The sequence below is a fragment of the Piliocolobus tephrosceles genome, chromosome 8 (assembly GCF_002776525.5).
Source record: "Piliocolobus tephrosceles isolate RC106 chromosome 8, ASM277652v3, whole genome shotgun sequence".
NCBI classification, from domain to species: domain Eukaryota; kingdom Metazoa; phylum Chordata; class Mammalia; order Primates; family Cercopithecidae; genus Piliocolobus; species Piliocolobus tephrosceles.
Window position 1 is genome coordinate 128,451,961 of NC_045441.1, and position 20,088 is coordinate 128,472,048.

At 39.3% G+C, this 20,088-nt stretch overlaps 2 protein-coding genes and 1 non-coding gene across 4 annotated transcripts in view; 1 reads left to right on the top strand and 2 right to left on the bottom strand.

Moving 5' to 3' along the window:
* UBN2 (ubinuclein 2) overlaps positions 1 to 11,873 on the top strand; it is an 83,666-nt gene extending 71,793 nt beyond the window's left edge. For both annotated transcript variants that reach the window (XR_002724957.2, XM_023184851.2), the window contains one exon: positions 11,235 to 11,873. Coding sequence is in view for 1 of the 2 variants with exons in the window: in XM_023184851.2 (XP_023040619.1) it covers positions 11,235 to 11,315 (81 nt within the window). In the remaining variant the exon portion in view is untranslated. The remainder of the gene's footprint in view (positions 1 to 11,234) is intronic.
* Positions 5,433 to 6,359, bottom strand: LOC111521447 (protein FAM9A-like). Its single transcript, XM_031936077.1, has one exon. It carries the CDS (start codon positions 6,327 to 6,329, stop codon positions 5,550 to 5,552), a length of 780 nt encoding a protein of 259 aa, XP_031791937.1. The 5' UTR covers positions 6,330 to 6,359; the 3' UTR covers positions 5,433 to 5,549.
* A 7,714-nt stretch (positions 11,874 to 19,587) lies between the features above and the next one.
* On the bottom strand, positions 19,588 to 19,691 carry LOC111521557. Its single transcript, XR_002724987.1, has one exon. It is a non-coding gene; the product is annotated as a U6 spliceosomal RNA (small nuclear RNA).
* Positions 19,692 to 20,088: the final 397 nt, after the last annotated feature.

Here is a 20,088-nt window from a genome sequence, read left to right on the forward strand (position 1 = left end):
CTAGTTTGAGTCAAAAAATCATTTGAATTTCTTAAAACCATCAATTCTGAATCATGCCATGTGAAGATCCCTGGTGACTCTCATCATTAGAACAGAACAGGATAATCAGTTCTTTTCCCTGTAACATTTTATACTAACCAATAAAAATATCTGAAGGCCCTTGGCTCCAAGAATATAATATGGAGATTCTTCTGTGTTCTCTTTAGTCTTGATTCCTTGAGGACTGCTGTCAGATCCCTACTTTAAACCCCCATCTGCACTGACAACTTACATTCATTTCAGTCAGGACCCCTCTTTTATGTTGTATGAATCAGTCAAACATCCTTGTATTTCTGTATAGATAAAGTATGATCAGAGAGTTTCTACATGTAAATACTAATCTATTTCTTTTCTAGATCATAACATTGAAAAAGGTGCCCATACTTTATGGTCACCTGTCTTTACCATTTTTATTACTAAAAACAAACATATAAATTGGTTATTTTTTAGCACAGAGACTTGTGACTCATACTGTATTTTTGCACTTAAAAATCAAATTATGTTATTTTTTAAAACGGTGAGTCATTGGAAAGGATATCTATAGAGCAACGTGTATTTCTGAAGAGCATTAGCAACATCCAAATGCAAACATAATTAGCACACATGATTATATCCCACTCCTCGGGATTCTTGATTCAGGAAGAGTAAGCTGTTTGTTTTCAACTGTTTTATATTTTAAATTGCCTTCACTGATATATAAACTGTTACTGTACATACAAGTTAATCCTCAGTATTCACAAGCAATAACAGTCAGCAGAGTTGTCCTCGGAGATAGCTGTGCTGAGCCTCAGTTGGAGACTGGGAGCAAAGTGTCAAGCTCATTCAGAGCATCCAGAATAAATGCAAGCAATAATTTCCACTATAAGTCAATTATAATTCTTATATGCTTTTGAGGTCGGAGGGTAAATGAAATCATGATTTTAAAACAGCCTGAAGGAAAAGGTTTTGGGAAAGGAAATGAGGCTAATCTGTAGTCGTAAGATTCTGATACTTTGCGGGAATGAGAAGATGGCGATAGTGCATTCTTTCGTGCCCACCACCCCTCTGATGGATGTTGTTAGCCCAAATTACATTTTTCATATCATGGACATTGAATAGGGTTTATTGAATCACGAAGGTAAGGGGAAGAACCGGGCACATATGTGTTGGAATACTGTGGGTTTGACACCTGGTTGAAAACAACTTATTGGACATGATTTTTAACCCAGGATATTTTTTTCCCAAAGCAGATCTAAATTGTTTACTACCCAGGGTTGGAAAGGGCAGGCACCTCTTATCTAGTCTTTCTCCTCTGGTTGCCCTCTCCCACATCCCTTTCCACCTATACTTGGTTCAAGACATTTTCTGAAACAAAAATTCTACTGTTATTCAAACTGCCATTGGTTATGAGAACTCTGTGTCCTTTGGGATCATCTCTTAGAACTCCAGTGATCTATCATATTTGCTGCTACATTTGTAAAATGAACTTTGCCTGTATTGGTTGACTTTAATCTAATTTACAGTTCTTTATTTCTAGGATGTTTTGTCCTCTAATTTGACTCATGTATAGAATTAGGATACTTTATTTTAGGAGTGTACCATAAAAGCACACTGGTCCCTATGTTGTTTTTAATTATTTAGGTTTGGAATTTCTGTTTGCTTTTTTGTATTTTGTTTTGTTTTTTTAAAGTTGGAAATAGAAGAATGAGAAGAATCTATAATCAGGCCAAACTTGAGAACTGTCCTGTGCTTCAGCACTGTAATTCTGCTGACCTAATGTTCTCAAAAGAGGCACTTTTACTTTCTGTTGTGCATGTATGATTGTTGTTGTTTTGCTTTTGGGGGGACTTTTGTGTTTGTAATAATGAAGCAGAAGAAAAGTGCAGTAGTAGATAAATGACCGATCACAAACATGTTATGCAATTTTATTTTATAAAATTTTAAGGGGAAAAGTTTAACTCTTTGTAAATCATTTCTTAGCTCTGGTAAAATGCTTATATTACTCCTCTAAAACATGCTCAATTCAGGCCTTTGTCTTTGTTAAGTGCCTTTTTTCTTTCTTTTTTCCCCTCTTTTGAAACCGTTGTCAGATTATCTTAAAGTACAGACTGATAAGTCAGGGGATTTAGGAGGAAGAATCTCACACTTGCCAACGTCATGTCATGCTGTAACCCTCTTCCTTTTCTTTCTATGTATATGGATATATATGTAAGATACATACATTACATATACATAAAACTAGGAGCTGCTGTACCATTGCATCCTTTCCAAATACTCCCCTTTCAATGTTTGCAAAACTTCTGCCTTGTTTATTCCATTGCTTTTAGTTGATTAAAGTGGGTGGATTAGAAAAGTATCTTTTCGGCCTGGCGCGGTGGCTCACACCTGTAATCCCAGCTCTTTAGGGGGCCGAGGCGGGCGGATCACGATGTCAGGAGATCGAGACCATCCTGGCTAGCACGGTGAAACCCCGTCTTTACTAAAAATACAAAAAATTACCTGGGCGTGGTGGCAGGCACCTGTAGTCCCAGCTACTCGGGAGGCTGAGGCAGGAGAATGACGTGAACCCTGGAGGCGGAAGTTGCAGTGAACTGAGATCGTGCCACTGCACTCCAGCCTGGGCGACAGAGCAAGACTCTGTCTCAAATAAAAAAAAAAAAAAAAGAAAAGTAGCTTTTCACAAGAGGCCATCTTTGCCCTTTGAATATCTGCTTGTAGAAGTTAACAATAATAACACACACACACGTCAGTTACTACAAGTAAAATAAACTTAGTGAATCATTGACTATTCTTAGATATAACCCACTTTTCTTTTTTTTTTTATGTTTGTTTTTATGTTTAATTCCAAACATTTCAGAAACTTATTTTAATTGACAAACTTAAATGATATATACCATCTACAACAGGTTGCTTTGAAACATGTATAGATTGTGAAATAGCTACGTCAAGCTAGTTGACATTTGCATTACTTCACCTAAGTATAATTTTCTTTGTGGTGAGAACTCTTAAAATCTACCCTCTTCGCAATCTTTAAAAATTCAGCATTATCATTATCTGTTGTCACCATGTTTTACAATAGAGCTCTTGAACTTACTCCTCCTAACTGAAATCTTGTACCCTTTGGCCAACATATTCCCAACCTTCCACCTCCCCCAGCTCCTGGTAACCATCATTCTATTCTCTGTTTCTGTGAGTTCAGCTGTTTTAGATTCCATATAAAAGTGAGATAATGCAGCCAGGCTCGGTGGCTCATGTCTGTAATCCCAGCAATTTGGGAGGCCGAGGTGGAAATATCACTTGAAGCCAGGAATTTGAGATTGGCCTGGGCAACACAGGGAGACTGCATCTCTAGAAAGAATATATATTTTAGTTGGGCGTGGTGTACACACCTGTGTTACCAGACACTCTGAAGGCTGAGGTGGGAGGATCGCTTGAACCCAAAGGTCAAGGTTGCAGTGAGCTATGATCACACTACTACTGCACTCTGGCTCAGCCAGAGTGAGACAATATCTCTAAAAAAAAAAAAAAAATGTGACTTCAAGTACACAGTTACTCACTTGATAGTAAGGGGTGGCATAAATATCAACTGCTCCATCACTAAGTACATTTTGGCTTCTTTCTCATCCGTCCACTATAGAAGAAATAGTCAGATAGCCCAGTATGTACAACAGAACTCGCACATGAACCTCTGCAGTGCTTATTTTGCCTCTGTAACTACTGAAAGAAATCTCAAGTAAGGATCTTCTTAGAAACTTAAAGTAGTACTTAGGAGTACTTAGTACTACCAACACACGCTTTGGGTAAAAGGAAAGTTCTTTACGAAAATGCAAACTTTAGGAATTAAATGTTCCCCACAGGGACTAACTTATTCCTGTATAAGTGATTATAGGCAGAAAAACAGAATCTGAATGAACTTCCTTTTTTTCTTAAACTTGGAAAACCTAGAAAAGGTAAGAGTGGTATATAGGGGCCAATTAAAATAAAAAGCACAAGGAATAATGAGAGGAAGTCGCTCCTCTCCTCCCAATGAGGGTATTGTGCTTTGAACAATTCATGAATGGAATTTCAGAAACTCAGCAAAAGAATACATTTAACTGACTTACTCCAAATATATTCTGAATTTCATATTTACTAAATAAAGTGTTTCCAAATGAACATTTTTTTACATGTTGTTACATGTAAAATTCCTTTTACATGCAAAAACGTGTACATCTTTTAAACATGTTTTTGCATGCAAAAATATCTTTTTAAACATGTTATATGTTGTTACATGTGAAAATTGCACATTAAGAAAATGAAAGGTAGGTGAATTCATCACTCAAGTTTTTAGATGCAGGTAGACTTAAACTTCCACATAATCCATGAATATTAAACTGCAAAAACAAAGCACTCTACATAATTTACCTTGCCACAGATGTGAAATAATTGTAAGCATACATAAATGTTAACAAAATACTTTCAATCAATGCTAAGGGGAGGTATCATTGAATGATGGACCAAAACAAACTAAATGGTATTTTGATGTCTGTGGAAATGACATGCCCACAAAGCAGTGGCTCAACACTGATATTAATATATCTTGCTCAGTTGCCTTAATTATTTATAGTAGTTTAATTTTTTCAAGAACACAAATGTTAAGGTATTTTTAATAATTTTGATAAGGCCATAGAATGTATCTATTTTTTGAATTCCTACTTTCATTGGAATTGCCTCTTTATCCTAATGAGTAAATACAAAAGAATGCATAGATAGGATAGCTTTTGTCATCGTCTTCTTGTTTTCTGAGAAAGAGTCTTGCTCTTGTCACCCAGACTGGAGTGCAGTGGCACAGTCTTGGCTCACTGCAACCTCCGACTCCGGGGTTCAAGCGATCCTCCTGCCTCAGCCTCCTGAGTAGCTGGGACTACAGGCACGTGCCACCATGCCTGGCCAATTTTTGTATTTTTAGTAGAGATGGGGTTTCACCATGTTGGCCAGGCTGGTCTCAAATTCCTGACCTCAAGTGATCCACTCCCCTCGGCCTCCCAAAGTGCTGGGATTACAGGCATGAGCCACCACACCCGGCAGGTTTTGTCTTCTTTTATTAAAGAAAAATGTACTTTTCTATGCCCGTGCTTTCTACATTTTTGGAACTGATACGGATCCACAGAGCCGAACCGAAATCCAAATTATCTTTAATGTTAAAATTTAATTGACCGTGTACATAACTATGCAATCCCTGCTTTCTCACAGAAGTGTCTAGGGTTCATTCAACAGATCATAGAAACAAGGTCTGGCATTTAACAGACAAATGACAGAGGAGCTATACCGATTTATACAACAATTATCAAAACACTATCATGTAGTTTACTGTAGTTCAAGTTGTGCTATCAAAACACTATCATGTAGTTTACTGTAGCTCAAGTTGTGCTTGTATCATATAACATAGGTTCAAGTTCTTTCTTCAGTCATCAGAATAACAGAGGTTGAAGAGACAACTAAGTGTCAACTCTTCCAAAAGAGTTCTGACACGAGTTTATTTAAAAACACGGCTAGTTATCAAGTTCACTTTCTTCATCGGAAGAAATGATGCAATAATTGTCTTTAGAGTCCTCGGTAGCCTTTATGAATTGCTCACGTAGCGGCTTCACCTCTTTCAGCCCCCATCTCTTAACACTTGTATATTGTTGACACCTCTTCTGTTTTTCTTGAAATGCTTTAATTATTTCTTCTTCTGTTTCTTCTCCTTCTCCTCCTCCTTCTTCTTCTTCTGTTTCTCCTCCTTCTTCTTCTTTCTCCTCTTCCTCCTCCTTCTCCTCCTCCTCTTGTTCTCCTACTACTATTACTTCTGCTGCTGCTGCTGCTTCTTCTGCTTCTGCTTCTTCTGCTTCTTCATCATCTTTCTGCTTGTCTGCGATGTATTCTTTAAGGACATTCAGCAACTTCCAAGTATGCCTATAATCACGTTTCTGCCTTTTTAGTTGTTTTTTTCTCAAAGCACGTTCAATTGTGTTCTTGGTTTTCCTATAAGCGGCTTTATCTATTTTTATCATTTTTCTTTTTGCAGCAAGGTCCTCTGTAATGTCAGCTGCAATATATTCTAGCTTCATGGTATGAATCCCCGTGTGTTCATCTTTTTCAGCAAAAGGTTCTCTTTCCCCATGCTCATCAGTCACATCTTTCTCCCTTGTTTCTGTAAAAGGGTTTCTTTCCTCATGTTCATCACTGACTGGATCCTTTCCTGCATGTTCCTTCACCGGGGCGGCCATAACTTGAGCCTCCGACTGAACCTTGGCAGCCCTCTTGCGGCGCTTCCTGCCCACGGGCTCCATGGTTGGCTGTCCTGGGAAGTTAGAAGCGACCCCTGAACCTGGTTGAGTGCAAAGTCAAACTAAGTTGGCTAAGGAAACAGGACATGTGAAAGGAGAGCCATCGGGATTGCGAGTTCAAGAAAGGGTGGGGCTGGCCCACCCCGTGTATCAAAAATGGGTCCTCAGTTCTCCATAACCCACTTTTCTTTGCTCTTTAATCTTGGCATAAGTAATACAGGAGAAAGCATTGGAATAACAAGAGTACCTTGCAAGTCACATTGGTAAGGTGCGCTAGATTAAACATGTGAGAAGGCTAGCGTTAGAACCATGATATGGTATCTAAATAAGTTTAGAAGGAAGCTAGCAACTTGCAATGTTAAAAATGTATCATATTTTCTTCTGGAAAATGATTTTTGAAGAAATCATATAGCTGCATATCTATCTGTTAAAAGGTTAATAAACTCAGAAGTAGAAAGACTTCAGATGCTGAGGAAAACATTCATATAATCTGTAGCATTCTTGAGAGATTTTCCTTTTGCTTTTTATTTGCTAGATAATTACATTTGGCTTAATCTGATTTTATTGTTATTTAGATTTCTCCCTTGAGCAAAATAACATAATTTTCAGTATCTGAGATTTCATCGATTTCTTGTTGAAAACAAATAGACATGTTAAGGGCGACCAAGTTGAACCATCCCTCAAACCCAGTACTAATATACCTAGTAAGTGCCCCCTTTTCAATACATTCTAATTGGAAAGAAGAGACTAGTGGCTTAAAAGGAAAAAGCAGAAGCTCCTGGTAATGTTACCTGATAGCAAAACTTGCCAGGCAGTTGGAATTCACAAGTGTTATTCTTGAATGACTATGTCTAGGGGGAATATCGTTTAACCTTCGTGCCTCAGATTACCCATTAGACAATTGGGTATAATCATATTCACCTACCTCCCAGGGATATCAGAGACTTTACTATTTCAAAAATATTTTGAGTTTTTGTAAAATGTCCTATATAATTAAAAATAGTATTATCATCTTCCTGCAGAGGCTAAAAAATGTTTTCCTTATAATAAGTATAAAAAGCACCCTATGATTTTTAAATTAAAAAATCACTGGAATTTTAATTTAGATACGTATTTGTTATTTAAACATTATCTTTGAAGTGGGATAAAATGTTTAGTTTCAGGTTAACAAGGGAGAGAGATAACACTAAGTTTAAGTAGTGTATTTTTTTTTTTTTTTTTTTTTTAGCTTTTTACGGTGTTATTGTGATTTTTGTCAAGGTTATGGAGCTAAAGTTAGATAAAGTTATGATGCTTGGTTGTTGGAGTTGATAAATGATCCTGGAAGTTTTAACTGCCTCACTTTCCCATCCTCTCAGTCTAATTTCCTTTTATTGCTTGTTTGGGGACGGATAGCTAAGCTTTTTAACTTTCTAAGAATGAGTTGGATGTCTCCTCATTCTTGCAAATCAGAGATTGTGTACTAATTCCATTAACTGTAGGTGTATCCAGCTCTGCACTGAAGAGGTGAACACTACACACAGCCAGCTGGGTACTCTTGTAGCCATTGCACCTTTGTAATTCATGCTTCTTCAACCCGTGAAAGAGGTGGAGCCATCAGCTGCTCAGGTTGTAAGAAAATGGGAGACGGAAGGCAGGATTCACTTTCTAACTGCGTCGGGGTGGCGAAGGTCAGGGTAGAAGGAAGATCATTTTATCCCACCTTCTATCCCTGCATATTAAGTAGTACTACCACATAGAATTTTCCCATTATCATTGAAAATAGTAACAACAGGAAAAAAAATGGATGCTGCAATTTTAGTTGGGGCTAAATGCTGAGCAATGATTGTTGGAGTGTGTGTGTACATTTAAATTGTAGCACATATTCAGGGTCAGGAAAGGAGAATGTGGGGGATGAGGAACCAATTTTATCAGGTTCAAGTGAGTCAGTAGAAAGCACCAGGTCCAAGCAGACAAAGCATCTGGTTAATTTCCAGAATTGGCTAAGGTCCATTGAATCTCTAATGATAGGGGTGTGTGTGTGTGTGTGTGTGTGTGACTTTTTGGGTTTTTGTTGCTTTTTCCAGATAAGGCCTTAGTTAGTAGCCTCTAAATATCAGCTATGCAGACAAACATACTCCTTTTTTTTTTTTTCACATTTCCCTGTCTTTTCCATTCTCAGATAACAAATGTTAAGACCCAAAGAAATAAGGCATAAGGGTTTTTGTTGAATGTGTGTTTGTTCCTCTAGGGAAAATTAACAGAAGCATAACATAGAGATACTTCGTGTGTTCATCTATCCTAAAATGTGAACTCTGCATTCAAAAACTATCTACAGATCCTTTCACTGGTGCAAAGCTGTAGTTAGTATCGTGGAATGTCTTTGGGTTGTTAATGATAAAATCATCCCAATGTTCAATTCTGAGAGTTTTAGATTATATGACACAATGTTCAGGTTTATAGAGCTGAATGGGTGGTCAAACTCTAATTAAAAATAGCTTTGAATATTAATGTTGAATTCTTCTTTCTTGGTTTCCTTTGGTCTTCATTCTTTATCCAGAGCTCTTAATCATATTGCTACTCTAGAATATGAGTTGTATATTAGGAGTCTGGGGAGGAAAGGTTAAATTGTCTTTTACATCCTCTTCTCACTCACTCTGGCAACCTATCCTGTGTGCCCATAGAACTGAAAAGTAAAACCCTGTGCAGGCCTGCTTTAGAAGACTGTTTACATCCCAGCAGAGGACTCGGGCAGGGACTCTCTTAGGATTTTAATCAGACTGCCTTTGAATAATGTGATATTAAATTTTATTTTTCTCATAGACTCTCACAGTACCACTTGCTTGAAAGTAGCTACTTGTGATCTTCAATTTCCTCATATTGTAATAGTTCTACTTCTCTGTCTTTCCTGTGTATCTCCATTTCATAGTGGGTTAGTACTTAAACTTCTGACACTTTTCCAAACTGTTAAGTCAGGAATGCTTTTCAGAATCGCGGTAGTATTATTAGGGTCTCTGTATCTGGGACTTACAGTCATCAGTGGTCATCACTGGGACTAGAGGGGGTTTTTTTTTCCTCTTCTCCTTTGTATTAAAAAATAGATTTTGCTACTGTATAATGCGGCATTTCATGACTTCCTCTTGTTACTTTTTCAAGGTTATTCTAAAGAGATGGAGATCTTTATTAGGAGCTATTTCTCATAACAGTCTGCCTTGCTTATTTTCATACTCCCCCTGAAATAAGCCTACTTTTGCAAACAGGCCATATGAATCAAATTTTATGTTTGTTCCTCACAAAATTTTCTATACATTATTTGTTCCCACTTTGCTAATAATAATATAATGATTTTATTGTAATCTGTGTTTTAAATATTTTATAATAGAACACTAATGGAAACCTAATAAATACAAGCGAGATGACTATTACCCAAGATAACATGGAAATACTTCTGTTTTTGAAGTTAACAACACCATCTGCCCTCAAAGCACATTTAGGTGTATCCACCAAGACCAGCCAGTTGCCGTGTTTTTCCGTGTGACAGCCTGCCCATCAGTTGTCAGCTCTTAGCTATCTTGTGTTCGCTGTGCTTGCAGCCATAAGCTTTCCTCCTTTTTTGCTTATCCCTGCTGTTTGTAGGGCTAGTGTGCTCTCTGTCAGATAATTGGGTTTTCTTTACTGTACCTGCAAAATTCCCAAGGGTTACCCCAATAGTGTCTAAAGGAATTAAAAAGAACTTATTCTCAGTTGACAGAAGTATTACTGTTTTACATAGTTAATTGGAAAGTTGGCCAACTTTGGTCACCTATTTTTGAGTCTTGGCTATGCCTTTGTAATTAATTACATATACCTTCTGAGACCTTCAGATAATCAATGGGCCCTTCCCCATTAGAGGTAGTTTCCCAACCTACAAATAATTTCCTGTGATCCATGGCAAGCCTCCAGAGAAAAGATTCAAGCTTTGCACTGCCCTTTTGTTGGTTGTCACTGAAAACTTACTTTATTTTAGAAAGTATCAAAAATACCAAATTGGTCTTTCAGAGAGTATGTAAATCTGGGGCTTGCCCTTACATTTCATTTGTTAAACACCCTCAAACTTAAGAAAATAAATCTCCAGCTGGTGACAGTTTTGTGCCCCCCATAATATATTAATCCAAATCTACCAAGGTAACCAAGTGATGGGTGTTTTCTCTCTTTTCTTACAAGCAAGAAAGTTTATTTGCAGTTGTAAAAATGATTACAGAGCTCCAGGCCTATTTGTTGTAACTGATTGGAAATAATGATTCTGATTTTTAGTCTGGGTGAGCACATACTTCTAACCCTTATGGTATGAATTTTGATAAGGGAAAGACTTGTTTGGTAGCCCAAGGAAAAACAGGATGTGTTTATACAGTGAATGTTCACTCTGCAGAGGAACTTCCCTCCAGTTACATCTTCCTCATACATTAGCCACCTCCACACCTGACATAGGTGCCAACATGTTTCAAAACCAATCTCGAAGGAGCCTAAAGAGTTGATGGTCCTCTAGGTGAAAGGCACGAATTACTGTATTGCATTTGCTTATATGGAGGTGTGTTTTTGCTAACTTGAAGGGATATACTGTATTTCAAATAAGTGTGTGACTTAATATTTTGGGATTTTTTTTTCCTCCTTTAAAAACTGGACCTGAACACAAGCTTTGAGTTGATATTTGTAATAATCTCAGGACCTGAAAGATTGTAGCATTTAGTGTGTCTTAAAAATTATGTACTGTACCAGCCATGGATTTTTGTAAATATACCTGTCTCCCTTTTTTGTATTTTAGTAAAAAAATAATAATAATAAATTTAAATAAAAGGGGGTGGTGATGACATGTGAATGGGTGTGGGTATGTGTGTGTGTGTGTTTGTATAAGGCTCTTTTGAGATGAACTGGTGCTTGTTTAATTTCCAGCTCAAATCGGAGCAGGAATATGGACAAACTGCTGCTACTGAACCCTGCACTGAGCCGAGGTATTTCCATTTGGTTAATTAAACGCTAGCTACCAGGAAATGACGCAGAAGTCACGTTCTTCTTCCCACTGCCATCTTGCCTTTGCATTCTCAGTTCTACGTGCCCTTTGACCTTTAATGGTAAAACATTTCAAACTTTGGGTGGTTTGCTTGTCTCTAGTTTTTAGAAAGCTCTTATCACTCCTTCCTAAGAAAAAAGGACAGGTAAATTTTTTTAACCAAAATCACACATTTCATAAAACCCTGATGAATTTTGGATATGTGAGAGGGCAAAAACATTCCTAAATATGGACCTGTGAATTTAGTAAATTACTCCCATGAATATACTCCTTCAGTGCAGGGATTTTTGTGGTTTTTTTTTTTTTTTTTTTTGGTTTTTTTTTTTAATTTTTTTGCAACAGCCTTGCTCATATTCCAGGTGTAGCTAGCAAACCCCTGTTTTTGAAGCAAGAGCCTTATTTGATTCAGTGTAGGTGTTTCCTGTCTATCCTTTGTGACAGGGCCTTTTAATGAGTGTTTTTTCTTTTTGTATATGTTACGTGTTCGTTGTTGTATTAAATAAAGAGGAATGTACATACTACCCTCGTGTCTGTCGTGTTATTGAGTTACCTTGGGTTCTAACAAAACACTGTCAGCTCTGGGGGAGTATCTCCTGCCCATATCACACTGTGTTAGGCTTACAGGGTACAAGAAGTAAAGGACACAGTCTCCTGCCTCCCAGTATACTCACAATTTGCAGTCACATGATAAGTTAAAAGATAATGGTTCAAAATTTGTCACAAAGGTGGGGTCTGTTGCCACCTGACATTTGAGTTCACAGTGGGGAAGAAATGGGACTGGAGTAATCTGGGAAGACTCAGTGCGATGGATGGTGTTTGAGGTGGGCCTCCAAGAATTGGTGGAATTTGGCTAAATCAGGAAGGTAGATCATCTGCTGTGAGGGGCATGTTTGGACAAGCACAGGAAGGCAGAGTGTGGGAGTCCTTAATTGTGACTCACTCTAGGTTTTTTGGGTAATAGGGTATGTGTATATTTGGTGATGTTACTATGGTCAGGACTTGAAATGTAGATGGGGGAATCATACAAAAATAATTCAACCTTAGAAATTCAGGTGAGAGGGTGGGCGCAGTGGCTCATGCCTGTAATCCCAGCACTTTGGGAGGCAGAGACGGGCGGATCATGAGGTCAGGAGATTGAGACCATCCTGGCCAACATGATGCAACCCCGTCTCTACTGAAAATACAAAAATTAGCTGGGTGTGGTGGCATGTGCCTGTAATCCCAGCTACTTGGGAGGCTGAGGCAGGAGAATCGCTGGAACCAGGGAGTCAGAGGTTGCAGTGAGCCGAGATCGCGCCACTGCGCTCTAACCTGGTGACAAAGTGAGATCCCGTCTCAACAAAAAAAAAGAAGAAATTCAGGTAAGGGGTGGGAGAAGGATGAAGAGAGAGAAAGCAACTTGCCAGAGAAAGTGGATAATTCATTATTATTATTATTATTTTTTTTTTTTTTTTTTTTTTTTTTTTTTGAGACGGAGTCTCGCTCTGCCGCCAGGGCTGGAGTGCAGTGGCCGGATCTCAGCTCACTGCAAGCTCCGCCTCCCGGGTTCCCGCCATTCTCCTGCCTCAGCCTCCTGAGTAGCTGGGACTACAGGCGCCGCCACCTCGCCCGGCTAGATTTTTGTATTTTTTGGTAGAGACGGGGTTTCACCGTGTTAGCCAGGATGGTCTCGATCTCCTGTCCTCGTGATCCGCCCGCCTTGGCCTCCCAAAGTGCTGGGATTACAGGCTTGAGCCACCGCGCCCGGCCATAATTCATTATTTTTAAGTGTATGTGTGATCTGCATAGAAAATATCAAAAAGGTTATTGTTGAAATGGGGTTGTAGGAAAAAATACCAAAAAGGACATACACCCCAAAATATAGAGTGATGGTATGAGTGCTTTTTATTTTTTCCTTTTAAGTGTATTTTCAGTGTGTTGTCATGAAGATGAAAAGAACTAAGAAATTCAAAAGGCATAGACCTCATACATTAGGGGATGAGGGGGACTGTAAGTGCCTTTATCATTTAAGGACAGTTTTGCAAAAGTGTGTTCTTGTCAGCAGTACTCCTCAAGATGATTTTTGACAAAACTGGAAAATCCTGTGGTTATGTAATTGAACTGTACTTAACCATGTTTTCACCATCTTGTAAATGTAAACATATAAAGGTGTCATTGTTAAACAAATTTTTTTAAAAAACTTATATTTCTACCAAGAGTATTTGGCATGGGACACTTTTTTAATGTAATTCCAATTAACATTAAATTTTAAAAGGTGGCCAAGGCGGGTGGATCACCTGAGGTCGGGAGTTCGAGATCAGCCTGACCAACATGGAGAAACCCCGTCTTCTAAAAATACAAAATTAGCCAGGCATGGTGGCGCACGCTTGTAATCCCAGCTATTCAGGAGGCTGAGACACAAGAATCGCTTGAACCCAGGAGGCGGAGGTTGCAGTAAGCCAAGATCGCACCACTGCCCTCCACCCTGGGTGATTGTTAAGTGTAAATACATGTGTGTGTGCATACATGCATTAGAAAATACACAAAAGAACATACACCCCAAAATGTAGAGTGGTGGTATCAGTACTTTTTCTTATTTTTCCTTTTACTTAAATATATTTTCTATTAACATAGATAACGTGAGTATTGTTTTGTGTAACAAATAGGTGACTTTTTGGTTGAAAAGAGGGAGAAAGAAATGGGAAGGGGCCTCTCCCTGTCTCATCACTGGAAGAAGGGGAAAGGAAGGCATATGTTTCTTCCACTCAGACCTTAGTAGATCCTAACACTGGATTTGGCTTGGAGGGAAAATACAATAAACTGCTTGATTGAAAATAAAGATGTGTTGGCCAGGCGCAGTGGCTCACGCCTGTAATCCCAGCACTTTGGGAGGCAGAGACGAGCGGATCACTTGAGGTCAGGAGATCGAGACCAGCCTGGCCAACATGGTGAAACCCTATCTCTACTAAAAATACAAAAATTAGCCGGGCATGGTGGCGGGCGCCTGTAGTCCCAGCTACTCGGGAGGCTGAGGCAAGAGAATTGCTTGAACCCAGGAAGCAGAGCTTGCAGTGAGCCGAGATCGCGCCACTGCACTCCAGCCTGGGCGACAGAGCAAGACTCCGTCTCAAAAAATAAAAGAAAGATGTATTTTGCTTTGGGAGACTGAGGTGGGAGGATCACTCAAGCCCAGGAGGTTAAGGTTGCAGTGATGTATCCTGGGCAACAGAGCAAGACCCTGTGTCTTTTAAAAAAAAAAAAAAAAGAAAAAAGTTTATATTTGGTAGGGAAAAAAAGTACAAAGTACATGGGGATATAATGCGTGCAAAGCAAATCCTCCTACCCACGGTCCCCTCTTCCTTCCCCAGAGCAACCACCTATCAATTTCTCCAGTTCAAAGCAATGATATGTATCTGAGTCTGTAATATAAACTCAGCACACATAGCTGGGCACAGTGGTTACGCCTGTAATCCCAGCATTTTGGGAGGCCAAGGGAGGCAGATCACTTGAGGTCAGGAGTTTGAAACTAACCTGGCCAACATGGTGAAACCCCATGTCTACCAAAAATACAAAAAAATCAGCCGGGCATGGTGATGCATGTCTGCAATCCCAGATACTCAGGAGGCTGAGGCAGGAGAATCGCTTGGGCCTGGGAGGCGGAGGTTGCAGTGATCCAAGATCGTGCTACTGCACTCCAGCCTGGGCCACAGAGTGAGATTCCATCTCAGAAATAAATAAATACATAAACTTAGCATCCATATACACTGTATCTAGCATTTGTAAGTTAATCTTGGAGGTTATTTCACAGTACATAGAGGTCTGTCTGCTTTGAGCAGCTTCATGGTATTCTGTAGTTGTGATACCACTTATTGATGGGTGATTAGGTTACTATCAGATGTAAACCACAATATCCTTTATATATTTGCCATCTGTATATAATGCAAATGGACAGTCAAAAGTTTGCTTTGCCATGGACAATAAATGATCTAACTAGATTTGAGTCTGTCTGAAATCCGTACCACTGCTTCCTATACATACAAAGCTTTGAGAAATACTTGAGAAAATCAGTCTTTTGTTGTAAGATTTTTGATAATTGGAAACAGGCAGAAGAGATGCCTTTGAATTTAGTAAGGGTTGGGTTAATCGTAAGATCATACACTTTTCAAAGGGCAATGACAGTCTCTTCTCAGGCAGGCATACTCTGACATGTCATGAGTGTCCTTACTTCAGAAAACATCGGTCCTCCGTATGTGCCTAGGCATAGTTTGGTTTTTCTCCTTCTGTTTATTTGCCTCTTCTGTGTCTCTGTGTTTGTCCCTTCTTCATTTCCCCATCATCTTTTCTAGTAGGGTGGCGTGGTGTGAAGAACAGGTTGACAGCAGACAGACGGGTTCACAGGACCCCATTGTGAAGCTGTGTCACTCTAGACAAGACGCTTTCCCTTTCAAGCGCATTTCCTCATCTGCACAGGGATGGGACCCCAGACGGGTGTGTTGTTCGGATTAGAGACAAGGTATGGAAAGCACCTAGCGCAGTGCCTAGCACATAATAAGAGCTTATAAGTGGTGGCTACTATTATTCTGTCTCTTGTCTTTTTACTTCTTAAATGTATGCTTCCTCTTGGTCCCCTAATTTCCCAAAAGTATAGAAGTGAAGTTACAGTGTTGTTTAAAAATCTGGTGTAGTTATTGCTTAAAGTACAGGCATAGATAGATAGCAGTTAAAATTGTTTCATCACAGGTATCAGAAACCCCTGGCTGAAAAAGTCAAGGGAATCTTCTGGTTCATCTGAATGGTCTTACAGATACATGGTTTAGTTGAAGCGTCATGGAGTGACTCCGTGTCACCAAGATCTAGCTCTGTCTGCTCTGCCATTCCAAGGACCTGGCTCTGCGGGGAGTCCATGATAGCCTCAGTCTGTCTTTCTGTAGTCAAATGCCTGCTGTAGTTTCAAACTATATGTGAGTATGTGCTGTGGATAATTTCTTTCTACTTTGTACTCAAATTCAAAGTAATGCATCAATCATATGCCTTGATTCATAGCACATTGTCATCATCAGTCAGCTCGAGAACTCATTCCCTCACTTCATTATCCATTAAGTTTCTCCTCTTCCTTAGTCCCCACTCTGCTCTGTCCCATAGTCTCCACTCTTACTTTTTTGATATGCGCCCCTTGTTTTGCAGGCATTCTTCAAAGTAAGTAGTATTGTGTTTATGTATACAATTTTAATTCATACCAATGGTACTATGATAGCCATGTTTCCTGTTTTCTACTTAGATGCATCCATGTTGCTATGCGTCCATTCGGGGTGTTGCTTCTTACTGCTGCACAGATTCCCTAGTGTGCACGCACCACGTTATACACACCTGTTCCCCTCACAGTGGATAACTAGGTTATGTTCAATTCCTTATTACCAAAAACAAGGTGATAGTTAGTCTTCCCTTCTGTCAGTTGGGTGCTGATCTTTCCTCATTGTGCAATTGCATTTTGGTGTCTTGTTGTGGATATCAATCTCTTACCAGTTTTAGATGTGTCAGTTACTTTTGTCTGTTACCTGTCTTTTAACTTTGTCTGTGACATCCTTTATTGAACAGAAATCCTTACTTTTTAATTAATCTACTTTTTGTCTTATGTTTGTGTTTGGGACAGTTTACTCATGAAATATTTCCCTACTCCTACACCACAAAGATATCCTCCAGAATTTTCTCCTATGAGCGTTATAGTTTTGCCTTCACATTTTCATTTACAATCCATCTGGCATCCACCTTTGTATACTGTGTAATGTAGGGATCTGACTTTATTCTTCTATGTTTAGTGAAGCAGCTTTCCCAATGCCACCTAACAGATCAATACTTCTCCCGTTAATTTGTGGTACCATTTTTATCATATACCCAGTTCTCGTATATGGAAAGATCTATTTTTGAGCTTTGTTCTGTTCCATTGCTTTTTTTATTTCCACACCAGTATCTTACTGTTTTCTATTACCATAGACTTAACAATATGCCTTAATATCTAGTAAAGAGAGTCCCATCTTTGTTATTCTATGTTGGCCCAGCTAATTATGGATTTTTATTCTTCCATATAATTTTAGAATAAACTTTTCCACTTCCATTTAAAATCCAGTTGAAATATTGATTAGGATTGAATTTGCATTGAATTCACCTTCTTTGAGGCCTGTAGAGTGGTTTAAGGAGAATAATAGAATCTTTAAGTTACAGATTCTTTTGTGTGTCTTCCAATAAAGCTTTTAAAACTTCTCTACGAAGGTCTTGCTTATATATTAATTTCTAGGTATTTTATAGCTGTTGCTTCCGTGAATTGTATCTTATTCTTTGTTTTCTGATTTGTTGTCGGTACTAAGGAATGCTATTGATCCTTTAAAGTTGATTTTATATCCAGCAATTTTGCTAAACTGTTATTCTAATAACTCATCTGATTATTTTATTAGCTTTTCAATGGAAGTGATCATATAATGTACAAATAACGACAGTTTTATCTCCTCTTTCAATTTCACATTTTACATCTTGTCTTAGAGCATTAGACTGATCCTTTAATACTATGCTAAACAGTAATGGGGAAAGTGGCAACTGTGTTCCGTGTTTTAATGCGAACATTAAAATCTTGTTCCTTATTGATCTAAGTCTTCTCCATTAAGTATGGTGTTATTCTAGATTTTTGGTATATAGTTTTTATGAACTTAAAGTTCTATTCCTAATTTTCTGGGAAGGTTGATTATATGCATGAGTTGAATTCGATCAAGTGCTTTTCCCATAATACCTATATATGATCAACACTGACAGAATTTTTTTTTTTCTTTTGAGACAGAGAGTTATGCTCTTGTTGCTCAGGCTGCAGTGCAGTGGCGCGATCTTGGCTCATCGCAACCTCCGCCTCCCGGGTTCAAGCGATTCTCCTGCCTCAGCCTCCCGAGTAGCTGGGATTACAGGCGCGTGCCACCATGCCCAGCTAATTTTGTATTTTTAGTAGAGATGGGGTTTCACCATGTTAGTCAGGCTGGCCTTGAACTCCTGACCTCAGGTGATCCACCTGCCTCAGCCTTCCAAAGTTCTGGGATTACAGGCATGAGTTACCACACCTGGCCCAGAAATTATTTTAGAAGTGTATTTATGGCTGGGTGCAGTGGCTCATGCCTGTAATCCCAGCACTTTGGGAGGCTGAGGCAGGTGGATCACAAGGTCAGGAGTTCGAGACTAGCCTGGCCAATATGGTGAAAGCCCGTCTCTACTAAAAATACAAAAATTGGCTGGGCGTGGTGGTGGGCGCCTGTAGTCCCAGTTACTGGGGAGTCTGAGGCAGGAGAATCACTTGAACCCAGGAGGCTGAGGTTGCAGTGAGCCGAGATCACGCCACTGCATTCCAGCCTGGACAACAGAGTGAGACTCTGTCTCAAAAAAATATATAAAATAAAATAAAAAGTGTGTTTGTAGAATTATTTATTTATTTATTTAGACAGAGTCTCACTCTGTCACCGAGGCTGGAGTGCTACGGTATGATCTCAACTCACTGCAACCTCTGTCTCCCGGGTTCAAGCTAGTGTCCTGCCTCAGCCTCCCAAGTAGCTGGAATTATAGGCATGTGCCATCGCACCCAGCTAATTTTTGTATTTTTAGTAGACACAGGGTTTCACCATGTTGGCCAGGATGGTCTCAAACTCCTGACTTCAGGGGATCTGCCCATCTTGATCTCTGAAAGTGCTGGGATTACAGACGTGAGCCACCATGTCCGGCCAGTTTTTAATTGTTTGTAATCTCCTGTGTGTTTGTTTCTGTTTTCATGCTGTGCTTTGTTTAGATGCATTGTCTTACTCTTTTTTTTTTTTTTTTTTTTTGAGACGGAGTGTCGCTCTGTGGCCCAGGCTGGAGTGCAGTGGCCGGATCTCAGCTCACTGCAACCTCCACTTCCCGGGTTCACGCCATTCTCCTGCCTCAGCCGCCCGAGTAGCTGGGACTACAGGTGCCCGCCACCTCGCCCGGCTAGTTTTTTGTATTTTTTAGTAGAGACGGGGTTTCACCGTGTTAGCCAGGATGGTCTCGATTTCCTGACCTCGTGATCCACCCGTTTCGGCCTCCCAAAGTGCTGGGATTACAGGCTTGAGCCATGACGCCCGGCTGCATCATCTTACTCTTAATCAGTCTTGCCATTCTTCCTTCTCAATAACTTTTCAAAGAACCATGAATGTTTTTGGATGCATGTATGTTCATTATGGTTATATCTTTTTGATATAATATCTTTTTAAAAATATGGAACGCTTCACGAATTTGTGTATCATCTTTGTGCAGGGGCGGTGCTAATCTTTGTATCATTCCAGTTTTAGTATATGTGCTGCTGAAGCGAGCACTGATACAATGTTCTTTTACCAATATGATGTCCCTCATTTTTCTTTGTGACTTTTTCCCTATCTGGTATTAAATTTAATATCTAGATATCTATACCCCAAATAATATCTCATTGTATGAATATGTCACAGTTTACCCATTCATCAGTTGACAGACACTTGGACTGTTTCCACTTTTTAGCTATTATGAATAGTGCTCCTATTAACACTTGTGCACAAGTTTTTATGTGGATATATGTTTTCAGTCCTCTTAGGTATAGACCTGGGAGCGGAATTGCTGGGTTTCATGGTAACTATGTTTCATTTGAGGAATTACCAAACTCTTTTCCACAGTAACCAAACCATTTTACGTTCCCACCAGCAATGTATAAGAGTTCCAGTTCTGGCCGGGCACAGTGGC

Bases quoted from the DNA above. Each gene is read 5' to 3' on its own strand.
- LOC111521447 (XM_031936077.1), bottom strand. From the start codon at position 6,329: ATGGAGCCCGTGGGCAGGAAGCGCCGCAAGAGGGCTGCCAAGGTTCAG.